General features: G+C 42.4%; 2 protein-coding genes across 6 annotated transcripts; both read left to right on the plus strand.

Moving 5' to 3' along the window:
- The first annotated feature begins 201 nt into the window (after window positions 1–201).
- On the plus strand, window positions 202–4,550 carry cdc34b (cell division cycle 34 homolog (S. cerevisiae) b). The gene is made up of 5 exons (XM_056420555.1): window positions 202–1,063; window positions 1,265–1,351; window positions 1,469–1,566; window positions 2,520–2,654; window positions 2,754–4,550. The coding sequence occupies exons 1-5, from the start codon at window positions 878–880 to the stop codon at window positions 2,962–2,964; spliced, it is 717 nt and encodes a 238-aa protein (XP_056276530.1). The 5' UTR covers window positions 202–877; the 3' UTR covers window positions 2,965–4,550.
- Window positions 4,551–6,580: 2,030 nt separating this feature from the next.
- On the plus strand, window positions 6,581–17,072 carry sirt6 (sirtuin 6). 5 transcript variants are annotated; one of them, XM_056420551.1, is made up of 9 exons: window positions 6,581–7,656; window positions 8,270–8,389; window positions 10,109–10,236; window positions 12,020–12,202; window positions 13,972–14,031; window positions 14,265–14,360; window positions 14,452–14,532; window positions 16,072–16,195; window positions 16,320–17,072. In XM_056420551.1, exons 3-9 carry the CDS (start codon window positions 10,109–10,111, stop codon window positions 16,629–16,631), a joined length of 984 nt encoding a protein of 327 aa, XP_056276526.1. In that variant the 5' UTR covers window positions 6,581–7,656; window positions 8,270–8,389; the 3' UTR covers window positions 16,632–17,072. The 5 variants fall into 5 exon arrangements, with proteins under 5 accessions (XP_056276526.1, XP_056276528.1, XP_056276525.1 ...); XM_056420553.1 differs by having other exon boundaries at window positions 6,581–7,074; XM_056420550.1 differs by having other exon boundaries at window positions 6,581–8,389.
- Window positions 17,073–22,589: the final 5,517 nt, after the last annotated feature.

The raw sequence follows: 22,589 nt of genomic DNA on the forward strand, positions 1-22,589 counted from the left end.
ACACGAGAGTGAAATGAGGTCAACGCCGCTTTTCAGAAACACAAACAACATTCGCATTTTAGTGACGTCAGTCAAATGTAGTTGTCTCCATTCGATCTTTAAATAATAGTTAATAATGAAGGTGACACATCAACAACTTTCCCAGGAGTAAAACTGTGTTCATATCAACAGCAAGTGTTAAACACCATTGTGTGTCTTCTCTTTCTCGCTTGTACGGTTCAAAGTCGTGTTTGCAGATGTCGCGAGGACTACAAATCCCAGACTACACCGCGCCAGTGTCGAAGGGAGAGGAGACTCCTTTCAGCAACATTCTTCTTTACCCATTCTTCTGTCAGGGCGTTATAAACTACATGTGAGACTTGTCGTCAGACTTTGTGTTTGCTCGCCTTTCAGATCGGTAGTTTAGTGTTCTTCTCTCTTCGGACTCGTCTGGAGTTATACACTATTTACACCGAGGTAAACTCGTCTTCCGCTGCTGGGTGAGGTGGAGCGTGTGAGCTAGTTTACATTAGCCAGCAGCTACCAGTAGATTTACGGCTTATATCTGTTGCTGCCAGGTAGATCGACTAAAGCTGGAGGCGCGTGTCAGCCACCATGGTTTGGTCAGTTCACCGAAGTATCGATAACACTTGTAAATAATTCATCTGATTTGGGAGGAAATCCAGGCAACCATTGTTTGACTTGTGCGCAGCTCGTCTGGTTCGGCCTGTCTCATTGTCTCCGAACACCCGAAACAGGCAAGTGGGTTTTATTTGTAGTTTATTTCCCAGCTAGTGTCAGTCTGCTGTTCGGCTATTGAGGAAAACTCAGCTGCGTTCGTGTAAACAACCCGATCGGCTGTCGACTGCAGAAAATCTTGAGAGCTACGTAGTTCAGTATGGCGCAACACGGCCACACTCATGTAGCCAGTTCTCAGAAAGCTCTCATGTTGGAAATGAAGAGCCTCCAGGAGGAGCCTGTCGAGGGATTCAAAATAACACTGGTGGACGAGGCTGACATGTACAACTGGGAAGTGGCCATCTTCGGGCCCCCAAACACTCATTATGAAGGGGGCTATTTTAAGGTAGGACTACGACTTTCTTTGTCTTTGGCACATCTGACGGGTCATTAAAACATAATATCACACAATACACATGGAATACAGTTTACTGCTCTTGTATGACAGCAACACATGAAATATATGACAATCAACTATGTCAGTAAAATGTTTTTATTGTAGTTATACAGCGTTCAGCCACATGCAATAACCTGTTGTGTGTAACAGGCTCGGATCAAGTTCCCCATCGACTACCCGTACTCCCCGCCTGCCTTCCGGTTCCTCACCAAGATGTGGCATCCCAACATTTATGAGGTAACGTATAAGACTCTAATTATATTGTATAACCTTATCATTACCTTTAATTTGCCGTCTTTCATGTGTTATATGATGCATTGCATAATGAAAGGTGTTGCTCTCCTCTGTTTTTAGAATGGAGACGTGTGCATCTCTATATTGCACCCTCCAGTGGACGACCCGCAGAGTGGAGAGCTGCCTTCAGAGAGGTGGAATCCGACCCAGAATGTCCGGTGAGCACTCTCCCTCGATATCTCTCCTCAGCTGTCACTCCTTTCTGGGTCCCTCCCTTCTTTGTCTTCTCTCAATCACCTCAACGCACCGTTATAACATGACATTTGTCTTCAGGGGAGTGCCTTCAGTATTCATATCTGGGTATTCGGAACCACATGCAGGGTTCGTACCGTCATGGAAAACCTGGAAAAGTCATGGGATTTTAAAATGGTTATATCCAGGCCTGGAAAAGTTCTTGAAGAAAATGTAATCCCAAAGGTTTTTGAAAAGTCATGGAAATGTGTTATATACATATATAGAGTGAACGCACCTTAACTGAAAAGTTTGGCAGCCATAGCAACACTACCTCAGGGAAACGGTCGGGATAATCTACTCTGCCAGGGAAGTGTAGATTTAACCATGTTGGCTACATATAGAAAAGTACATGTCATGGCTTACAACATACAAAGACCGAGGACGAGCAAAATGTTGGTTGTGTGGCGGCAAAACATTAATACGGCAATGACAAATAGTTTTTTTTTATGTTGGTTGTTATTTATTCGTTGAGGGATATGCATTTAATTATGAGGGAGAGGATACATTATGTGGAAAGTTTAAATGTAAAATTCATGTATATATTTGGTGTTTTTATATTTAGTTTAATTGTCATTAGTATTGTGTATGCATATATGTTGTATATATACATTTATATGTTGCTTTGTATGCTTCTATATCTTTCATCCCAGTTTTTATGTTTTTATTTTTTATTTCGTTTTCATGTGTTTGGTTTATTGGTGCTGCTACTGCTATGACAAATTTCCCCTTGGGGATTAATAAAGTATATATCTATCTATCTATGTGTTTTATCCTGTTGAAAAATTGCGATATTTAAATGTTTTATCATTTATAATTGGTATATTTTTTTTAGGTTGAACACTGCAACTTGTCACTCACCCTTTGTGTTCCCTCCCAGGACTATTTTGCTGAGCGTGATCTCGCTGCTGAATGAACCCAACACCTTCTCCCCGGCCAACGTGGACTCCTCCGTCATGTACCGCAAATGGAGGGACAGCAAGGGCAAGGACCGCGAGTACGTCGAGATCATCAGGTAGGCGCCAAGGTTTCCCCGCAAAAGTCGACAACAGATGAAAAACCTCTTGGTGAAGAGTCGGTCGTCATACGCGTTTTCTTAACCATCTCCCCTCAGGAAACAGGTCGTGGCCACCAAGGCCGAAGCTGAGCGCGACGGCGTGAAGGTGCCTACCACGCTGGCCGAGTACTGCATCCGCACGCGCGTCCCGGCCCCCGACGAAGGCTCCGACCTCTTCTATGACTACTACTATGACGACGACGATGTGGACGGCGAGGACGGCGACTGCTGCTACGATGAAGACGACTCGGGCAACGAGGAGTCGTGACATGCTTTTTAAAATGCATCCCGGCCGAAGCTGACACATGCTACACATTTTTTCTGTCTGGGTTGCCAGAAATTCTTGGTCGACACCCAAGAAAGAGTTGAAGCTTCCCACTTCTTAACCAATGAAATGAGCTTTTTTTTTGAGTCTCTGAATTATTTCCGAGGCGAACCTCGATGCACGGTCGTAGAGGGTCAGATCTAGTCAAATTTGCACCAGCACAAAAGTCACCAGTTTCCTCAGTTTTACAACCATTATGATTTTCCTTATCACCTAAATCCTTACTTTCAGAGAATATTACCTAATCCAATTGAGTTTCACGGTCTCCTCTACAGTACATAGTATTGTGGGGTTAATACCACTTTGAATAATCGCTACATTTGCATTGGTGCAAACACTTCCAAACTTTACTCGCCATCTCTCTTTCATATCTTTATTTCCCTAATTGTAACCGGGTGTTGCTCACCAGTAGATGGTCTCAGTGACCGACAGAAGATTGAGGGCTTCAAGCACATTGTGTTTTGTACTGAACGATCTACTGAGTCGGACACTTTCCAAGTTTCACAATCTGTCGGGCTTCAATATGACGGCATGTCACGGGACAATGTCTTCAACGTTCTTGTGCTTGCCGGATGGTAATCAGAAGCTTTGTGTCCCTTTTGCTCTCGGACCGTTTTCCTCCGTCAGGATCCGTCTTCAGCTCCGTGAAAAGAAGGACTCGCTGACTGAGATGCCAGAGAACGATCTGGAGGACCGGCTGGCTGAGTCAAATCCTCATGTGAACCGCTTTGGTAACAAGAAATTGATCTTTTGCTGTGTTTCTTCTGGTTACTGTTGGATGTGTTTCCGTGTCATTTTGAGTGTGGGGTTATGTGATCTGAAGTAGCTCAGATTTAATAGTTATGTAGGGAAGTTATTCAGGGGGGCAGAACTAATTACTGATCAGAACTGCATTTCTCCTCCGGGTCTGAGAGGCATGACGGAGCCAAAGACATAAACGAAAAGCCTAAACTGTTGTATTATTGTCTTTGGTTGTTATTTTAGTCTTTCTTTGGTTAGGCATTATGTCGGCAATATTTAGCTTGGAATGATTTATGTGATGTTTGGTTTGATTGGCAAAAAATGCTTCTATAGAAAATATGTCTGTTGAAAAAAAAGTGTTGTTGCAGTATCCGTCAGAATTATCGGACGTTTTTCAGCCCCTGAATTGAAAGAGGAGAAGGCCGTCACGTTCTGTTCTCATTGCTATTCTTTGTGCCAATAGAGAGTAGACCGGTTTTGATATTGTTTTTAGAGTTTATGTGTCTTTGTGTATTTTTGTCAGGAACCATATTGATTGTTTAATTAACTCAAATTAGGACTTCAATCTAAATTTCTCAGGATAATGGATTGCATATGACAGAACTATTAATACAACCAACAATTGTACTATTAGGTGGTCTTCAAAGTTGAGCTTCAAGAGGAACCATTACTGATATACACATGTAGCTGTATGGATGATTGCTGTATTGTTTATTCACCTGTGTTCATTTTTTTTATTTTCGGCTATCTAAAGTGAAAAATAAAGATTTATTGGGGCGGAAAAATAACAGTCTTGCAGTCTTTGGATTGTTAAATGCTGTCTGCACGCATTGCGCTGCGCAGCTCTCACAGCGAGTGGCGTGGAGTTTTTGAGACCGTCTTCGGCTTTAAACATGTTTTAAAAAGATGCCAGAAGTGAAATGTTTTAAGTAATTTGTCTCCAATGCAGACAGTCTGTAAAGTTATGTAACTCTACAGCTGCTCATTCTGATGAACTCTGTATCATCTGGTTAGATACGGACTAAAGGCCTCATATTCATAGTGTATAATCAATGCTATGATGGCACCATGTGGTTTCATTCATATCTTGCTGTAGGCTAATACTAATATTACTGCCATATGTTAAGTGTTCAAAAAGTTGGTAAAAAGTGAACCATACAGATGTTTCATTTATTATTATTATAGATAAATATACCAGTCTTGTATTTATGGTATATTGTTTTTATGGTATATCGGGTATCATGATATTTATGGCAGGTATGGTATCGAAGTTATAATGTTAGTATCGTGACAACCTGGTAGAGGCAGAACAGACTCAACGAAAAGTCCTTGAGGACGGTTCAGGCCCAAAAAAAAGGAATTTGGTTCATGAATGACTTCAACCATATTATATATAATGACAATGTATATTTGTTATTACTATCATTATAGGGCTTAGTCAGAGCGGAGGATCTTTTTTCTTAAACTGTTTATTATCATTATTTAGATTTGTGGTCAGAACAATAAAATGACCGTAGTTGTATTTGTAATTCTAAAAGCTTTGAGGCTTCTTAAAAAAAAGTGGATGCATGGTGTGGTGACAACAAAAAAGGCACCTTGCCATTGTTCTGTACCGGTGTCCCCAAAAAAACCTACGCGGCGAGATTACCCATTCTTAAAAAGACGAGGCTCATCCAAAGAGACTCTCCGACTTACGTCAAGCGCACGTCCGAAGAGTGACCTGTGACCTTTGACCTGTGGGGGAGGGACACGGCATTAGCCGTCAATATGATAAATTAAATTAATTAAATAAATAAAACAAATAATAAATTAAATAAATAGATCTTCTCGGTTTACTGTTGAGAGTCCCCTGGTCGTTGGTGTTCAAGGCAGATCTCTGTTTCTCATTCTCAACAGTGAGCCGATTTCTGACACTTCAGGGTATCGAACCCCTTCCCAGTAAACCAGGAGTACCATTACCAGTGCCAATTTTCTTTTGATCAATACAATAAAATAAAACAAATGAAACAAAATAAAAGTTTGAATCCTCTCAGCGCCTTAACCCTTGTGTTGTCTTCGGGTCATTTTGACCCGATTCAATATTTAACCCTCCTGTCGCCTTCGGGTCAATTTGACCCGATTCAATGTTTAATGTCGGTGTTCTTTCGGGAGTCAACAAACAAACATAAAGTACCTCACACTTAAACTTGGAAAACAATATTAATTCTAATAATTTTCTGGAGATTTTAATAGCTGGGGTCATATTGACCTCAAGGGTAAAATATGTTAGTAAATATAAAGGTAACAGGAGGGTTAAACATTGAATCGGGTCAAATTGACCCGCAGGCAACAGAAGGGTTAAAGCCCCACTATGTAGTTTTTCACTTTTGGCGCCCCCTTCAGGTTTTTAGGTATCGATTTCAGTGTCGTAAATACCCAGTGACGATAGATGCAGCCTCGCATACACTTGTATTGAGTTGGGATCATGTGTTGTCCTGTATTATAATATTATTATTATTATTTGTACGTGTCACGGGTTATAAAAGGTGACGAGGGGGAGGTGACGCGAGGTTTTTTTTGTTTGGAGCGCGCTGACTGACGACGGACTTGTTGAGCGGACTCAGAACGGCAGCAATCCGGCGACTGTTTCTATTTTGGATTCATACCAACGGGCGGGATCACTAATAGAAGACTGCGCAGGAACACTGAACTGGCCCAGCACCGACCGGACTAGGGTGAAGGAGCGCGGGGATTGAACGCGGCGCCTCGCCACGTCTCTGCCTGGTCGATCAGCTGTTTGCCGGCTTTTTTTTTGGGGGGGGGGGGGCGCGCGTGCGCGAATTTCCTTTTGTTTTGAGGGACTGCAAATGTGGAGTACGTGTGATCGAATACAATATTGTTGACAACACCAAAAAGCTACCCTTATACTGGAGCTGCGAGCGTGGAGTGGCACTTTATGACATTGCGTAATCACTGCCAGAAAGCAGGTCGAGTACATCCGCCGGATGTACCGGGCGGCTCCAGAATCTTACATAGCGGAGTTATTTCCCCACAGACCCCCGATGGCAATAGCGGAGACGCAAATCGTCATATTAAAAGTCATTGTAGCGGCACAATTTTTTCAAGCTGTTATTTTAAGGTCCAAAAGTTACATAGTGGGGCTTTAAGATGCGTTTACTCTTGAGAGTTTTAGCGGCTTATCTCCATGGCTTTACCCGCGTATGACTTTAAAACACCTTAAAGTCTTTTTTTTGACAACAGTACTAAATTCTCAACGGTCCCATCTCACATCAACTCTGAATCCTCTCAGCGCCTTATGCTGCGTTTACTTACGTGAGTTTACCCGCTTGAGCTTTTTTGGCTTTTCGCGGTTTCACGTGACTCGCTTACACGCACACAAGCTGCCATTGGCAGGGCGACGCCTCCTGGCCTTCACGGCACCGTTAGCTAGACACCTCGTACTTTTGAAGCGGAAACACGCTCTCCTGCCGACACATAACAGTTAAAAGAGATCAGAAATCATATAAAACTTTAAAAGATCAGATTTGGACTCACAGATTCCAGTGAATCCTTTGAAGAGACCTGGAAGCCTTTTATTAACTATTTGAATGCTGCTGCAATCCAACAGGAACTCGTTAACTAAAAGACCCCCCCGCCCCCCCAAGGACACCACACAAACGTCTGAACATCTAACGCCCTCGTGTTTGGGTTCATCTCATCGCCTGTAGGCTCACGCAGCTCGGTGACTTTCATCGACTCCGTCAGAATGACCACCGTTTCCAGCGCTACTTTTTCATAACGCTGATCGGCTTTCCCAACTCGGCTTCTTCACCTGCAGCTGATTCTCCGTCGTCTCTGCCGCTGTCTTCCTCATTACCGCCGAGAGAGACGCCTCGCGAGCGTCGAAAAGGAAACGTAACCATGCACACGACCTGCTAGCCGATCGATCTCTTCTCTCCTTCTTCGCTGCCTCTATCTCTGACGCCAAAAGCTCATTCTACAAAAAACTAAATTCAATCTTCTTTCTCAACCCCATTAAACTCGTCTCTATCTTTTCCAACCTCCTTGACCTCCCCTGTCCCCCTCCTTCCACACTTCTACCGAGCCACTTTGTCGTCTCCTTTACAAACAAGATGGACGACATACGCTCCTCCTTCACTAATCCATATTCTCTCACTACACTTCCATTAACTTCTTCATCCCCCTCTCTTTCCTCTTTCAGCTCCCCGTCTCCTGATCAGGTTCTTACCTTAGTAACCTTCCGGCCCCCCGACCACCTGACCCCATCCCATCTCACATTCTCCGGGCTGTTGCTTCTGACCTTCTAACCTTTCTCACCCATCTTATCAACAGCTCCTTCTCCACTGTGTTTCCCTAACCCTCTGAAGGAGGCGAGAGTGAACCGTCTCCTGAAGGGAACCACCCTCAACCCGTCTGAAGTCAACGACTACAGACCTTTCTCTCTTCTCTTTCTCTCCAGAACTCTAGAGTGATCCATCTTCAACCAAGTGTCCTCCTCTCTCCATAGAGAGACTCCAGCAGAATCTGCAGGACCAGGAAAGGAGCGGCGGACCAGCGAGAGCTTCTTCAGTCCCAGCTTGAAGAAGCTCCAGAACCAGATCTCCAACAGGCCTCCGAGGAGCAAGTGGTACCAACACTTGATCCCATGATGCAGACGTAACAGGAACCTAAAGAGACTTCCTAGAAATAAAGGAAGGGAGGGAGGGAGAGAGGAAGGAAGGAAAGCTTCCTCCTTCCTCCCTCCCTTCTTTTCTTTTTAAAACCCATTAAAAATAAGTCATAAAAACCATTAAATGTAAGTTATACATACTATTAAAAGTAGGTAATAAAAAAACATTAAAAATAAGTCATACATACTATTAAAAGTAATTAATAAAAACCATTAAAAGTAAGTTATACATACTATTAAAGGAAGTAATAAAAACCATTAAAAGTAAGTCATACATACTATTAAAGGAAGTAAAAAAACCATTAAAAACAAGTCATACATATTAAATGTTTTATGTATTGTGAAGGTCTACGCCTTAAACCTTAAAAATGAAAATTAAGACCGAGATTCTAAGGTGACAGGTGTTTGAAAAGTAGACGGATGGAGAACTAACCGGGGTTGACGGTGAGATCTCGTACATTTTCCCAATGTTGTGAACGCAGCTCACGCCGGCGCTTAGAGATGACGTCAGCCGAACGACTAAAGAACCGCCTGGGATATTATTCAGCTTTATGATACACGAACAACTTCCTACACAACAATAATAAACACACGATACCAACAGCAGCCATGTCTGTGAACTATGCCGCTGGTCTCTCCCCGTACGCGGACAAAGGAGTGTGCGGACTCCCCGAGGTAAAGCGCGTCGACTGTGAGCTCATGTCGCTTATTTCCACTGCTAGCAGGTTAGCCATGTTCATGTTCAGTCTTTAAGAAGTCTTTTTAAAAATACATTTGAAAAGCACGATACACTCCACGATAAGTAAAGCGTCTGCTTTCCATCGCTCACCTGGGAACACTTAGCATTTACGTAAACGTTATCCAACAACAGGATGTACCGTGTACTCAGTCATTGGTCTCTGTTAGGAATGGGTCCATTCACAGTTTAACGTGACATTAGTTTTACACTATTAACGCGATATCACGTGCAATCAATGTCCTGACGTCAGGAGGTAGCTGCACGTGCATTGAGTCGTATCTTTTTACCCTTATTGTAAATGTTAAATATTGTCTGCAAATAGCCACTGTCCCCAGTTTGGTGTTGTGATTTAATTTTTTACATATAACACTATTTTTAAAGATAGGCCCAAACTAGGGCTAAAACAGAAACTCTGCAATCCGATACATTTGAGGAGGAAAGGGAGAATACGTTTAATATTTTACTCTGAAATGTTGAATATGTATAAAGATGCAAATAAAATGTTTGAAAATGTGGCCTATACATCACAACTGTACACGGATGAAAGTTAATATATTGTGTTGATTTCCACCCTAAAAATAATGTTAAATTCTCTTTGTTATATACTTTACAATTATGTCATCTGATCTGCTCAGGTCCAATATTAAAACATGTGTGAGGTAAAGAACATTCAAAGTTATCCAACTTGAAAGAAGTCAAATCCAACGCGCGGTTTCTTTAGTAATTACACTTCTCAAGTTGCAGTAGCCTGAGTCCCACTGGAGATTACAAAGTATTGGATCCACTTCACTCTGACATTGGACCAAATCTCTCAACCCTGTATGAAAGCGTCCCTTTCCGACCCGTGTCATTGTTGGTGGTGTTTAAGGAGTAAAGTGATATTTGAGTGTGCCAGAAGCCGCCGGCTGTTCTAACCTGCTTTGCTTTGCTTTGGGCAGATGTTTGACAGTCCTGAGGAGCGAAAGGCGAAGGTGGAGAGCCTCGCTCAGTTGATAAAAGAATCTCAATACTTGGTGGTCCACTCTGGAGCAGGAATCAGCACCTCAGTAGGCATCCCCGACTTTAGGTGAAGCACAAACAAAGTCACGACTGCCCTTTTTCTGCTACCCTTTTTCACAAACGCACACTTCTTTTCTCTCTGAAGCGTATTTCATGCTATTCTAGTTCATTTATATTACAATGCTCGCGCATATGTGCATTTAGCTTCCATAGATTTTTCTGTGAAAACCAGTGCAACAATTATTAAGTATAAGGTAAACGTGTTAAGGTAACAAATAAATAATATAAAGGAGTTCTGCGATTATAAAATAATTTGCTGGTTGTGAATAAACAATGCAATCTGATGAAATTGTCAATTTCCAAAAGTGTCTCTGCCAGGTCATGTCTCCAGGTTTACAGTCATTCTGGAACTTGGTCCTTGAAACTGTTATAATAATTAATGGACATACCATAGCGGAGATTCCTTTATTTTCCTTTTTTGAATAGAAGTGACTCTCGACATCGCCTCAGCACCAATGTGCTTTTGGATTGAAATGGATTCTATAAAAAATATAAAATAGATGACATAACATTGATAGTCTGAAGAATGCAACTACCAACTTTATGCCACATCATCTAATACAAATACTGCTTTCAAATAAGCTGCATAATCAGTGAATCCAGGCCATAAATCATCATTTTGCTTAAACTATTTTCTTCTGGATTTCTCATAGAAATAATGTGGACCTCTTCATTTCGCCTCCTGCTTTCTCTTGTAGTACCAATGTATGAGCAGATGAGGGCAGTACTTGCTCATTATCTGTCAGATCCAGCTCTTTGTAAAACAATGCCACAAACATTCTTATAACTCCTGGCTCAGTCTGTGCTCTTCCATCGTAGTGCCAGAATTCCCTAAAATATTGTGCAAACACCGGTGAATTGCTCCCTCCAGGTGGGCGCTGAGTGCCTACCCCAACAAAGGAGTTCAAGTATCTCGGTATCTTGTTCACGAGTGAGGGTAAAATGGAGCGGGAGATCGACAGGGGGAGTGATTGTATCTCCCAGCATGCCCGGGAACCCAGAATGAGCTGGATAATGTTGCGGGTGAGAGGGAAGCCTGGGTCAGCCTGCTGGGTCCGCTGGGTCTGCTGTCACTGCGACCCGACGCCGGATAAGCGGCTGAAAATGGATTGTGCATCACGTATTTTGCTGTAATAGCTGAGCTTTGGCACAAAAGATAGATACCTTTTATTGAATTAATTCTGGTGTGAATGTTAGATTTTACAAGTGAGAATTCCTACATTTGTTGATTTCTGCTGGGGACCTGGGGCTCATTGTTATTCGATTGTTCCACCTTTCGGTCAGTTCACTAAAGCTGGTGGTCCTGGCTGAGGGGGTCAGTGAGTCATATTAGTGTTGAGAGATGATCTGTGGTGAGGATTCACTGTGCGTTCCCTCATCTGATGCATAAAGCTAAGTAAATGTGAGGGTTTTAAACGGCACCAATACCGACCGGTCCGCTGCGTTCATCCCTCATATCGACACCCAAAACTGACTAATCAAAGAAACGTGAATCACAAGCGACTTTACACATGTTATCTCTTACTGTCTTTGTAGTTGGAGAGTCTTTGTCCATTGTTGTGTGTTGGTCTCTTGTATTTCTAGATGGCTCAACTGTGCAGCATTTGACAGCACAATGTCAATTTGGTACACAAATATTGCAAAACTCCTCTTGTTAGATTTTTGACACCATGAATACATATCCATACCCACGCACCAGTTGTAGACACAACATTCCTCCAGTCCAGGACAACCTGTCCAATCCTGATTATAACTATCGGTCATCTCTTCATCACTACATTCTATTTCAGGGGTCCAAAAGGTGTGTGGACGTTAGAAGAAAAGGGGGAGTCACCTCACTTTGACACCACATTTGAAGATGCCCGACCCAGCTTCACTCACATGGCCCTCCTGGGACTGCAGAGGGCCGGCTACCTCAAGTATCTCGTCAGCCAGAATGTGGACGGCCTGCATGTCCGATCCGGCTTCCCCAGGTAACCCCGCCTCCTGTCCTGCAGCATGACGTACACACACGTAGCTAACTCAAAGCATTGATTTCAGTGGGCATGGAGCAATGCAATATCTCACAGGTTATAGGTGTAAATTGCTCTGATTGATTGGACACCGATCAATATTTGTTTAAAATACACACACACACACACACACACACATGTATCATAAAAAAATGTCTGTGAGCGATTCTGACAAGGAAACAGACATATTATCTATTAAAGGAAAAAGGGCTATATTCTAAATAATAAATTAATAAGATTCTGATAAGTGGTGATGATTTGATTTTCTCGGCCTTGATACAGAAAGAGACGAGCAGACACACACAAACCCTTTTCATAATGTCTGGTGAAACTAAATACCTCCAAGCACAATTTTAATTAAGTAAAGGGTCAATTTAAATTGCACAAACATCCTTTCTTTCTATTTGTTGTGTTCTGAATGTGCAGCTGATCTATGACCCGTCAGGAGAGCCTCCTTTTGTGTCAGCGAGGGGAAGCGGGAGAATAGTTTTTTCACTGCAGTTAAAATGTGAAGGGCTGAATAAGTACAAATATGTATTGAAGCAGAATATTTAATGGTTAGGAACATGTTGTGAACTGTAGAAATGATTACGTCTGTACTTTCTCAATACATGTAGACTTTTGGATTCAACAAAGTTCTGGAGACATGTTTGTGTCGACCTTTCTAAATGCTCCACTACTTTCACTAGCTGTGTCAACTGTGTGCCGTTTGCTGTTGGTCAGTCGGATTATAAGAGCTTAAAAACAGCTGCATGCTGCTGCTGGAAGCGAGGGGGATGAGAGCAGTGAGCCAAAACATTGAAATTGTGGACCATAAAACCCCAAACAATGGGCTGGAAGATAGCAGGATTGTGTTTAGGGGATACATCACTCTGTGTGTGTGTGTGTGTGTGTGTGTGTGTGTGTGTGTGTGTGTGTGTCACCTCTTTCCCATTAAATGTAGTCAGTTGACTAATTTTAGTATAAAACTCATTGGTGCACCATTTTAAAGATGTATCATCCTATGAAATACTGTATGACTGCAGTAAATGTCCTCGTCGTCACAAAATGATCCAGATATATGAGGCAGAGGTTCTCCATATGCATCGCTGTGCAGAATACATTTGGAGTTGAAGCAGAGTGAGTGGAGAGAAGAGTGAATGAATAAGTGAGATATGGACGGGAGGTTTATATTTAGAGGAAAGGTTAACGTATTCAGAAAAGGCAGTGAACTCCTTAATGTGGAGGAGAGAACCACATTATAGTTAGTTTTCATCTTTACTCACTTCTAGTCTAGAAGAACAACAATATAGAGCAAGTGGTGGGAGAGCCATATTGTTTCAGCCAGTTTGTGGTTAAACATGAAGCTTCTAGAGCTCTTTAAAAACAGCTCTCGTAAGTTCAGATGACGATCGGGCGTATCCAAACACAAGACCAGGAATCTCATTCTTTACTCGGCACGTAAACCCAACTTCTCGTCCGCTACCCTCCACCAGTCAGGTTTTTTTAATTTTTTTATTTGGCCAGCAAGCGAAATGTAAGTTCTCTGAAGAAATCCTCGAGGCAGCGGACCAGCTGGTCAAGGGAACTGGTTGTGAAAAATTAGCGAAGATGCTGAGTGGAATGCAGAAATAAATATGAAGCCTCAGAATATAAATGTAAAGAGGGACTGCAGAGCAGTTCTGTTGAAGAGATATTCTTTATGGATTATTCAAGTGAATCTGATATTTTTTTCTTCTTCTTTCTTCTAGGGATCTCTTATCAGAGCTCCATGGAAACATGTTTGTGGAGGAGTGTGAGAAGTGTGGCAGGTTTGTTGTGCACACACAAACAAAAAGACACACACACATTATCAGCCTGAAACTGAGTCCACATCTTGAAGACAACTTGTCTGCAGTCAAAAGTTGTCGCTCTAATCGAGGGGCCACCGAGTATATACTGTCGTGGTTAAGTATATGAACTCATGTGTATAATTGCTTGTAACTTCACTGAAGCTGATCTGGTCAGACGGAGACGTAACCTGTGGGAGTTTTTGGTGTTCTAGGCAGTATGTCAGAGAAAAGGTGATCGGTGTGATGGGACTGAAGCCGACAGGACGTCACTGCGATGTGGTGCGATCCAGGGGACTTAGAGCTTGCAGGTAACTCATGCTTTCACTGCCTTTTTGAAATATCCAATACTGAAATATGATCCATGTATTGGTACATCTGAGTATTCTTTCACCAAAACAGGGGAAAGCTGATCAGCACTATACTGGACTGGGAGGAAGCTCTTCCTGAAAGAGACCTGAGCAAAGCAGAGGATTCCAGCAGGTGTGCTCCATTGTTTCCTTATTACTTGTTATACAACTATTATACTATTGCTTTTGTTTGATTCAGTATTTGTCTTGATAACTCAGTTAAACACAGTACATGCACTGTATCTACCCTGCTTTCCTTTGACATTCCTGTTTTATATGATTACATTACATGTCATTTAGCTTTTATCCAAAGCGACTTCCAATTATGTTGCCTTCATACACCGTGGACACAGGTAAGGGAGCCTTTCAGGGTCGAGTGTCTTGCTCAAGGACACATCGACCTCGACAACCCGCTGATTGAAAGACGGACCTGCTAACCACTCACCCTCAGTCAGAGTTCAAACGTGTCCTGTGAACTGAAAGATGTGAAACGTATCTGCGGCTCTTCTGTGTCCTGATCTGAAAATGCCTCATAGTCTGTTTCAATGTTCCCATTTCTCTCCGTCCATTGTCCCGTAATCTTTTCTGCGTCTACAGAACGGCAAGATGAATTGAATTGTTGTGCTTGAGCTTGATGTACCGAGCGACCCATAATGGACCATTTAAACCACATCAGCGAGATTTGGAGCTCTCACCAAAGTGTTGTGTACTAACTGGAGCTACATCCTGGTACTTTCTATTTGACTTTGTCTCATTACTGAATAGGAGACTAATCTTGGGAGCTGCTGTGTTTGCGCTCGTTCATTCACTACGCCACTGAAACAGCCGAAAGCAGCTTGTGCCTCTCATGTATCACCATTACATTTGAGTCACAGCGCTAAGCACTGCTTGTCTACAAAAAGACAAACAAAAAGAATAATTACCCAACAATCTTTTAAATAATTTCACCACACGTATGGCCGTTCTCAAGGTCTTTAAAGGATCCTTGAAGAAAAAAAGCATTATGTTTCTCATACTTATCTGAATACACAAGCAGACTCTTCAGTCTCTATAAGCCCCCTCTCATCAAATATATCCAATTTCCTCTGAAGAAAATGGTGCGCCTCTGCAAAGATGGTTCTCTAGCCGCATTTGGAAACACTGAGATTGGGGGGCGGTATATTCTAGTGAGTCTGCATGTGACAGGAAGGGGAGCCACATCTCAATCGCTTGTTGAATCTCATGTTTTTTGATCCAGGAAGCCAACAAAAAACTCACTGGGTTGCCTTATGTCACATTTTGTGGGCTGGTGGGCTCCAGATCCCCAAATGTATGAGCACAAGCACTGGTAATGGGAGGGTTTCTTTTTATTTCTGTCCATTTTGTGGTTATTTTGACTGACTTTGATTTGCTGTATTATAGGGACTGTTAATTATTACATCTTTATTCTAATTTTCATTGAAAAACATTTTTAAAAACTATTATGTCTATGGCTGTAAAATAAGATGCCGAAGCCAGGGTATCTCTGCAGCACCCCAATATGTATTAGGAGATAGCAATATAGGCCAGATTGCTATTTCAATGAATTGGGAATCGCTACTTTAATGTTTTTCTCACGCCCAACAATGTCTACCAGCATTGGAAACTTGACTTATCCCTTAATTTAAGGACATTTTTTTCTCCTGTCTCCCAGACGAGCCGACCTGGCACTGACACTGGGCACCTCCCTGCAGATCAAGCCCAGTGGAGACCTTCCACTTCTCACCAAGCGGAAAGGAGGGAAGCTGGCCATCGTCAACCTGCAGGCCACGAAACACGTCGGTCTCATTAATGCACCATATGACACATGTGTGCAAACATAAGATGGCACCAGAAATACTGTCAACAAATCAAAGACAACATTGTGTTTATATTCACAGTCGTAAATGTTCTGTTTTGTAGGACAAGCATGCGCACCTACGTATCCATAGTTACGTGGACGACGTCATGAAACAGCTAATGGAGCTGCTGGGAGTGGGCATCCCAAAGTGGGACGGTCCGACTGTCTGCGAGAGCGTCACGTCGGAGTCCACCGCCGATGTCAAACCACCTCGTGCAGCTCCAGCAAAGAAGAAGGTGAAAAGAGACCCGATCAAGAAGGAGAGAAAAAGAGACACGACGGCACTGACGGACGATGGGAGCGTTAAGGAGGAGACGGCCTCAGTAAAGAGGCAGAGAGCGGACTCCCCAGTCGAGTTGAAAGAAGAGAAATAGCCTCGGGTATTATTTCTCACAGCACGAACCTGTCCAGAAATAGACTTTACCAGCTCGGTCTGATCAGCTTCAGAGTACAACGGTTCTTCACATCGTCTCCACACCCTCTGGAGCAAAGACTCTTATTATTACCGCAGTGGTTTTGTTTATCCCATATTTTGTTGCATCCCGCTGACAGCGACCATACACAGCAATATGAAACCGACTCCTCAGCTGAAGGCTCAAAAGTTGACCACCTGACGAAAGCAGAATGAGCTACTCTATTGAGTCCATGGCAGAAGGATGACTCGTCATTCGGTGGGTGTTTGTTCATGTCTTACAAGTACATTTACCAATGCATGACCCGATTTAGGGCTCTAGTTCACTTTGAGAACCAGTCTCTAACCGACGAGACGGCTGGGTGAGATCTGCAGCACACAGTTATAAATAGTGCTTCTCATCAGGCGCCAGATCGCGACAGATCGTATCGCCACAGATCGCACCACCATCGCTACAGATCGTATCGCTACAGATCGTATCGCTACAGATCGTATCGCTACAGATCGTATCGCTCCAGATCGTATCGCTACAGATCGTATCGCGACAGATCGTATCGCGACAGATCGTATCGCGACAGATCGTATCGCGACAGATCGTATCGCTACAGATCGTATCGCTACAGATCGTATCGCGACAGATCGTATCGCGACAGATCGTATCGCTACAGATCGTATCGCTAGAGATCGTATCGCGACAGATCGTATCGCGACAGATCGTATCGCGACAGATCGTATCGCTACAGATCGTATCGCGACAGATCGTATCGCTACAGATCGTATCGCTACAGATCGTATCGCTACAGACCCGGTCTTTGAAGTCGTCGTAGTTTGATACTTCGCGAGAAGAGCCATGGAGGGAGCCACTCTTAAGTTCGATTGACTCGTCTCCTACAGCTGTGCTTCTCTCAGTCGACACATTCATTCCTTTGGCGAGATGCTTATCATTCCAACTGACTCTGTACATGAAGCGCCTGCCGCTGGCTATAAATGGACCATAATCACACGACTTTCTAGGAAGAAGCTTTTATCTCAGGAAAATAAATACATTGTGCTCTGAGGGAAAAGGACCCTTCATTGTTTTTTTTTTTAAAAATGTAAATGACTTTTCACAATAAACAACCTGTTCCTGTGCGCTGTACGGACTGTCAAACCGCGGTGACCTAGTTCAGTTGCAAATGTGAAACAACGGTTAAAAGGAAATGGAAAGTGCATGCGTTTGTTTACTTGAGCTAATGGTAGGATTCTTTGTCATGAAACCTCATTAACATTTCCACGTGTTTACACTTTGGTGGTTATAAACTCGTATTACCTTCGCTGCTTTGTGACAACGGGATCATCAAATCTACTTTTGTCTCAGAGCAGACGTCAATGGGAGGAGGACCGCATACCCCAAACAAGCAAACAATGAGCTGTGAGTGTGTAGATCATTACTGCAGGGCACATGTTGAATATGTAAGGCACTTTCTCTCTCCACATCTAAACAAGCTCAAACACAACAGCTGCCACTCAAACGCGACCACACGGTCCTCATGACGGCTCTTATTGTGCTGAGGCTCCTTTTTAATGTACTCGCCCTCGTTTTATGTCTCCATGGCAACCGCAGAGGCATTTTATTTTCAGGTCACTGTCCAGTTCATTCTCGTAAACGGCATGAGGGAATTTCATCGAATTTAGCACATGAACTCATTAGATTTTTTTTGCTCAGAGTTCACTGTGATGTCACAAAACAAATTGTTGAGCGTAACGCAATAGTTAGTTTTCTAATTAGGGCAGAGTTTTGTTTTAAGACAACATTTTGAACTGAGCCATGTTGTTTTTTGACCAGCTGACCTTTCAGAATGAAATGTCTTGTACATGATTTTCATGAAGGAAGTATTTTATTCTCCAAATTTGCCAAGATGTTATCTTATCTATCAAAAATGTGACAATTAAGTTTTTGAGAAAATTAACTACATTTATGTATTTATTGTGAAATGTGAAATTATTTGAGTTAACTTGTGCTTGACACTCCCCGTGGACCAAAGTGTCGGTGTTTCTGTGAGCCAGATCCTCTTTTAGAAATCCTCATTTTTCTGTAGCAGGGTCCACTCGGTCCTGGTTTTGCTAGGTCAAGCTCCAAAAGTGCTTCAGCCTACGTTTCCCACAATGCAACAATGGCATCTTCCAGGAGCCCCTGCCTGGTAAATGACATGTCTCAAACTCCTTGCCTCCTCTTTGTAACGTAGCAATAGAGGAACACCGAGACAGGTTCAAGTCAATTTGGAAGGCGACAGTAACTCATGTAACAGCAGTGCTGTTCAGAGGAGCGTGTCAGACCTTTAAGACGACGCGCTGCAGCAGCAGGAGACCAGCAGGCAGTGTTGCCAGATCCGCGGTTTTCCCGCGGAATTGGGCTACTTTTGAAGTGTTGCCGCGGGTTGAATTTTTTGTCCGTATTCTGGTAGACCTATTTTGCATGCAAATTACATGAATATCTTTAAAGAAAAATCCATATTTTAAATGAAATAATTTATTTATACTCAAATCCTACAAAACTGACTCCAGATCAGCACGTACACACATGGACATGGACTTTAAAAGCAGTGTATATGGTTTGGCACGGGCATATTTTGAGTTCTGATATTGGGCTGGTTTTTGGGCTGGTTTTGTCACACAGACCTGACAACCCTGCCAGCAGGTTCCCTTCCTGGCAGCTCAGAGCAGGAAAGAGAGGCTAAGGAGACTCACCAAGAGGAGATTCAAAACACGCCTGCTGCAACACACTGCGGTCAACTCAGCCGACACTTAAATTTCTGTGCACCTATAGACTGATGTTCACGGTAAACGCATTCGATCGGGAGCGCGCAAGGGTTTTGATAAAGTTAGCGGCAGGATTCACGTGACACAACATCCGGTTTTACAAAGTTAGCGGAAAGAACTACGTGAAACAACATCCGGTTTTCAAAATAAGATGTCGACAAATCATACACTAGCATATACAAGTAAACAATTAACTGATTTTGAATCTTTCTAGATCGTTTCTGAGATTTAGCTTAAATTATGCTAACATTAAAACGTTTTACTGTACCAAGGAAGAGTTTATAAAAATAAAACTCAGACTTTGTATGATAAAAAATTCCTGTTTAAAGAAATCGGTCATTTCTTTCATGTTTGAAGTGCTTTATATATGTTTTTCCTCATAATGCCCGGCATTGACTGATGCAGCTGTGTTTAGGACAATCCAGACTTCCATTATCCTGGGAATCAGACATATTTACCCTCTGACATCATTTTCAAAATGAGCGATATTGATAGACATCAACAGCCAAGAGCAGTGGTCCTCAAACTAAGGCCCGCCTCCACATTTAGCCCGGCCCTCTGAGCAATACCAGAGAGGCCTTATGATTTGTTTTCAGTCTGGCCACGAAAATCCTAGACTAGCCCGTTAAATAGAACGGAATAAGAATTCTCTCTCTCTTTTCTCTCCTCTCTCTCTTCTCTCTCTCTCTCTCTTTTCTCTCTCTCTCTCTCTCTCTCTCTCTCTCTCTTTTCTCTCTCTTCTCTCTCTCTCTCTCTCTTCTCTCTCTCCTCTCTCTCTCTTCTCTCTCTCTCTCTCTCTCTCTCTCTTCTCTCTCTCCTCTCTCTCCCTCCCTCTATTCTCTCAACATAACTAACGTCAGTAAACAGCTGCAAGGCTTTGAAATCACGGATTTCGTGAGTTTTTGTTTATTTATTTTTTAGGAAACGTCGGACCAGTTGTGACGTCATGTTTTCAGCAGCGCTAATGTTGTGGTTGATTTATCACAAAACAACGTCAGGGGACAAACACCGTCAGGTGTGTCTGGTGCTGCGGGTCAGAGGAGAAGGAGGTGCAGCCGTTCGGTGGCGCGAGGAGCACTGCGCGGAGGAGGAAGTGGAGGAGGAGGAGGGAGGGGCGCGGCGGGGGGAGGGAGAGGAGGGGGGGCTCGTGAGCGCCGCGGAGCATGTCGGGGCGACATTCTCACAAGAACTCAAATAAATGCCCCGTCGGATATTGAAACACATTTGGGGGGACTTGATGACAGAGAGAGTAACTTTGATTCTTAAATACGGATGAATAAAAAAAACGTGTCTCCAGCAAAAAGGGCACTTTTCTCATCCAGGGCAAAAGGGGCTGGTGCTTGAGCACCACTAGGGCTCTATCTGTGCACGTGCCTGCTGGGGAGGAATGAAGCTCCACTTATTCTGGAATTCTTTAAAAAAACATGTTGTTTTCTTGCAGAATGCTATTAGTTAAGGATACCCAAAACATAATACAAAATACACAAAGTGCAGATGGGAAGTTTCCTCCCCACCTTTTCTGGATCATTTTGCAGGTTTTGCACTTTGGCCATCGATACGTGAAGTTAAATTACACCGGAGGTTTTTTATCAGAAAGGCTTCCTTGGCCTACACAGGATTGTTAATGCACATCTGAAACAATGCACCAGAGGAATGAGCAATTAGATCAACACAGCAGTCAGTCTTTGTGAGGGAGCCAGATCGATGTCTCCATCCACACCAGTTTGGTCAGGTGTGTGTGCATTGGAAAGAAAGGGAGGCTAAACAAGTAATTCTCTAAAGCAGCTTAACAGAAAGTAATTGATCAACTGCTTTCCACAAATCTAATTTAAAGTCCAGTCAAGACAAATAACTATTCACTCTCATTCATTCCCTTTGTGTGTGGCTCCATGTGCCGTCAGGGACAACTTCAAAAGAAAACATCACTAATTCGTTGACAGTTTCCTTTTATGTTGGACCAAACTAAGTATAGGATGAAGTTTAAATGTTAGGAGTCCGACTCTAAGGATTTCTGTGAAGCTGCTAATTTGCATTCTGCTGGAGCTTTACAAGAAACTCAAAGAAGTCCTTTTATTTTCACACTCTTATGTTTTCGTGGTCCCTTTTGACTGCCTTTGTTTGTCTATTGTCAAGGTGATGGAAAAGTAAGAAACACTTTGTGAAAGTGAACATTTTTCTTGGTCAAGGTGAAACAATTATTATATATATAAGATTAAAAAATAAAAGTGGCATACATTGTTAACTGTGAGCACTGTAAGGGGCTAATCGGTTCTTTGATGACCAAGGACATTTATTGTGCTTGCTTTGTCTCATTCTTTGGAGAATCTTGTAGACAAAGTGACTTTAACGCTCTGTAGGCAAAATGTGAAGTACCCCAGCTCATGTTTGCAGAAATGCTCATGTTTTTGTTTCTTTGCTCAACATGTCATGAAACCACAAATGGACAAACTAAGCTTGCAACAATAATTGCAGGTTTCATTATTTTCCCCCCAGGAGCACTGTGCTCAACTCTGACATGATTGATTATCTGATGTTCAGTTTCAAAGTGAGCTATAGGTTACCTCTATATCACCACCACAGATCACCCTGTTTAAAGCAACATGATCAATAGTTAATCTCCGACTGAGTGCAGATGGTGTACTCACAATATCGTTTGGGTTTCTTCAAATCGTGCATTTTTTTATTCACCTCCTGAGTTCTTCTAACATCTTCTACAAACAACACTCAGAGATAACTGTTTAATATAAATGAAACCTCTTCTGCAAACAAGTTTTTGACAAGCCGCCTACAGAAATCTGTCAACAATAATCACAACAAGTAATTGTTATCACCTTGCCTTATGGTCTGGTTCCAGGTATGTGTGTGTATATATATATATATATATATATATATATACACACACACACACATATGCATATATATGTATGTATATATACAATTATATATATATACATATATATATACACACATATGTATATATATATGTATGTATATATATATATACACACACACATATGCATATATATGTATATATATACAGACATATATATATATATACATATGTGTGTGTGTGTGTGTGTGTGTATATATATATAATAATATATATATAAAATTCTGAAAT

This window comes from Pseudoliparis swirei, chromosome 8 (assembly GCF_029220125.1).
Source record: "Pseudoliparis swirei isolate HS2019 ecotype Mariana Trench chromosome 8, NWPU_hadal_v1, whole genome shotgun sequence".
NCBI lineage: Eukaryota > Metazoa > Chordata > Actinopteri > Perciformes > Liparidae > Pseudoliparis > Pseudoliparis swirei.

What these genes read in the sequence shown, in the direction of transcription:
- cdc34b (XM_056420555.1), top strand. Translation starts at nt 878, where the DNA reads ATGGCGCAACACGGCCACACTCATGTAGCCAGTTCTCAGAAAGCTCTC. An exon ending in GGCATCCCAACATTTATGAG is followed by an intron (nt 1,352 to 1,468) that starts GTAACGTATAAG and finishes CTCTGTTTTTAG; the next exon opens with AATGGAGACGTGTGCATCTC. An exon ending in AATCCGACCCAGAATGTCCG is followed by an intron (nt 1,567 to 2,519) that starts GTGAGCACTCTC and finishes GTTCCCTCCCAG; the next exon opens with GACTATTTTGCTGAGCGTGA.
- sirt6 (XM_056420549.1), top strand. Translation starts at nt 9,041, where the DNA reads ATGTCTGTGAACTATGCCGCTGGTCTCTCCCCGTACGCGGACAAAGGA. An exon ending in GTAGGCATCCCCGACTTTAG is followed by an intron (nt 10,237 to 12,019) that starts GTGAAGCACAAA and finishes ATTCTATTTCAG; the next exon opens with GGGTCCAAAAGGTGTGTGGA. An exon ending in AGGGGACTTAGAGCTTGCAG is followed by an intron (nt 14,361 to 14,451) that starts GTAACTCATGCT and finishes TCACCAAAACAG; the next exon opens with GGGAAAGCTGATCAGCACTA.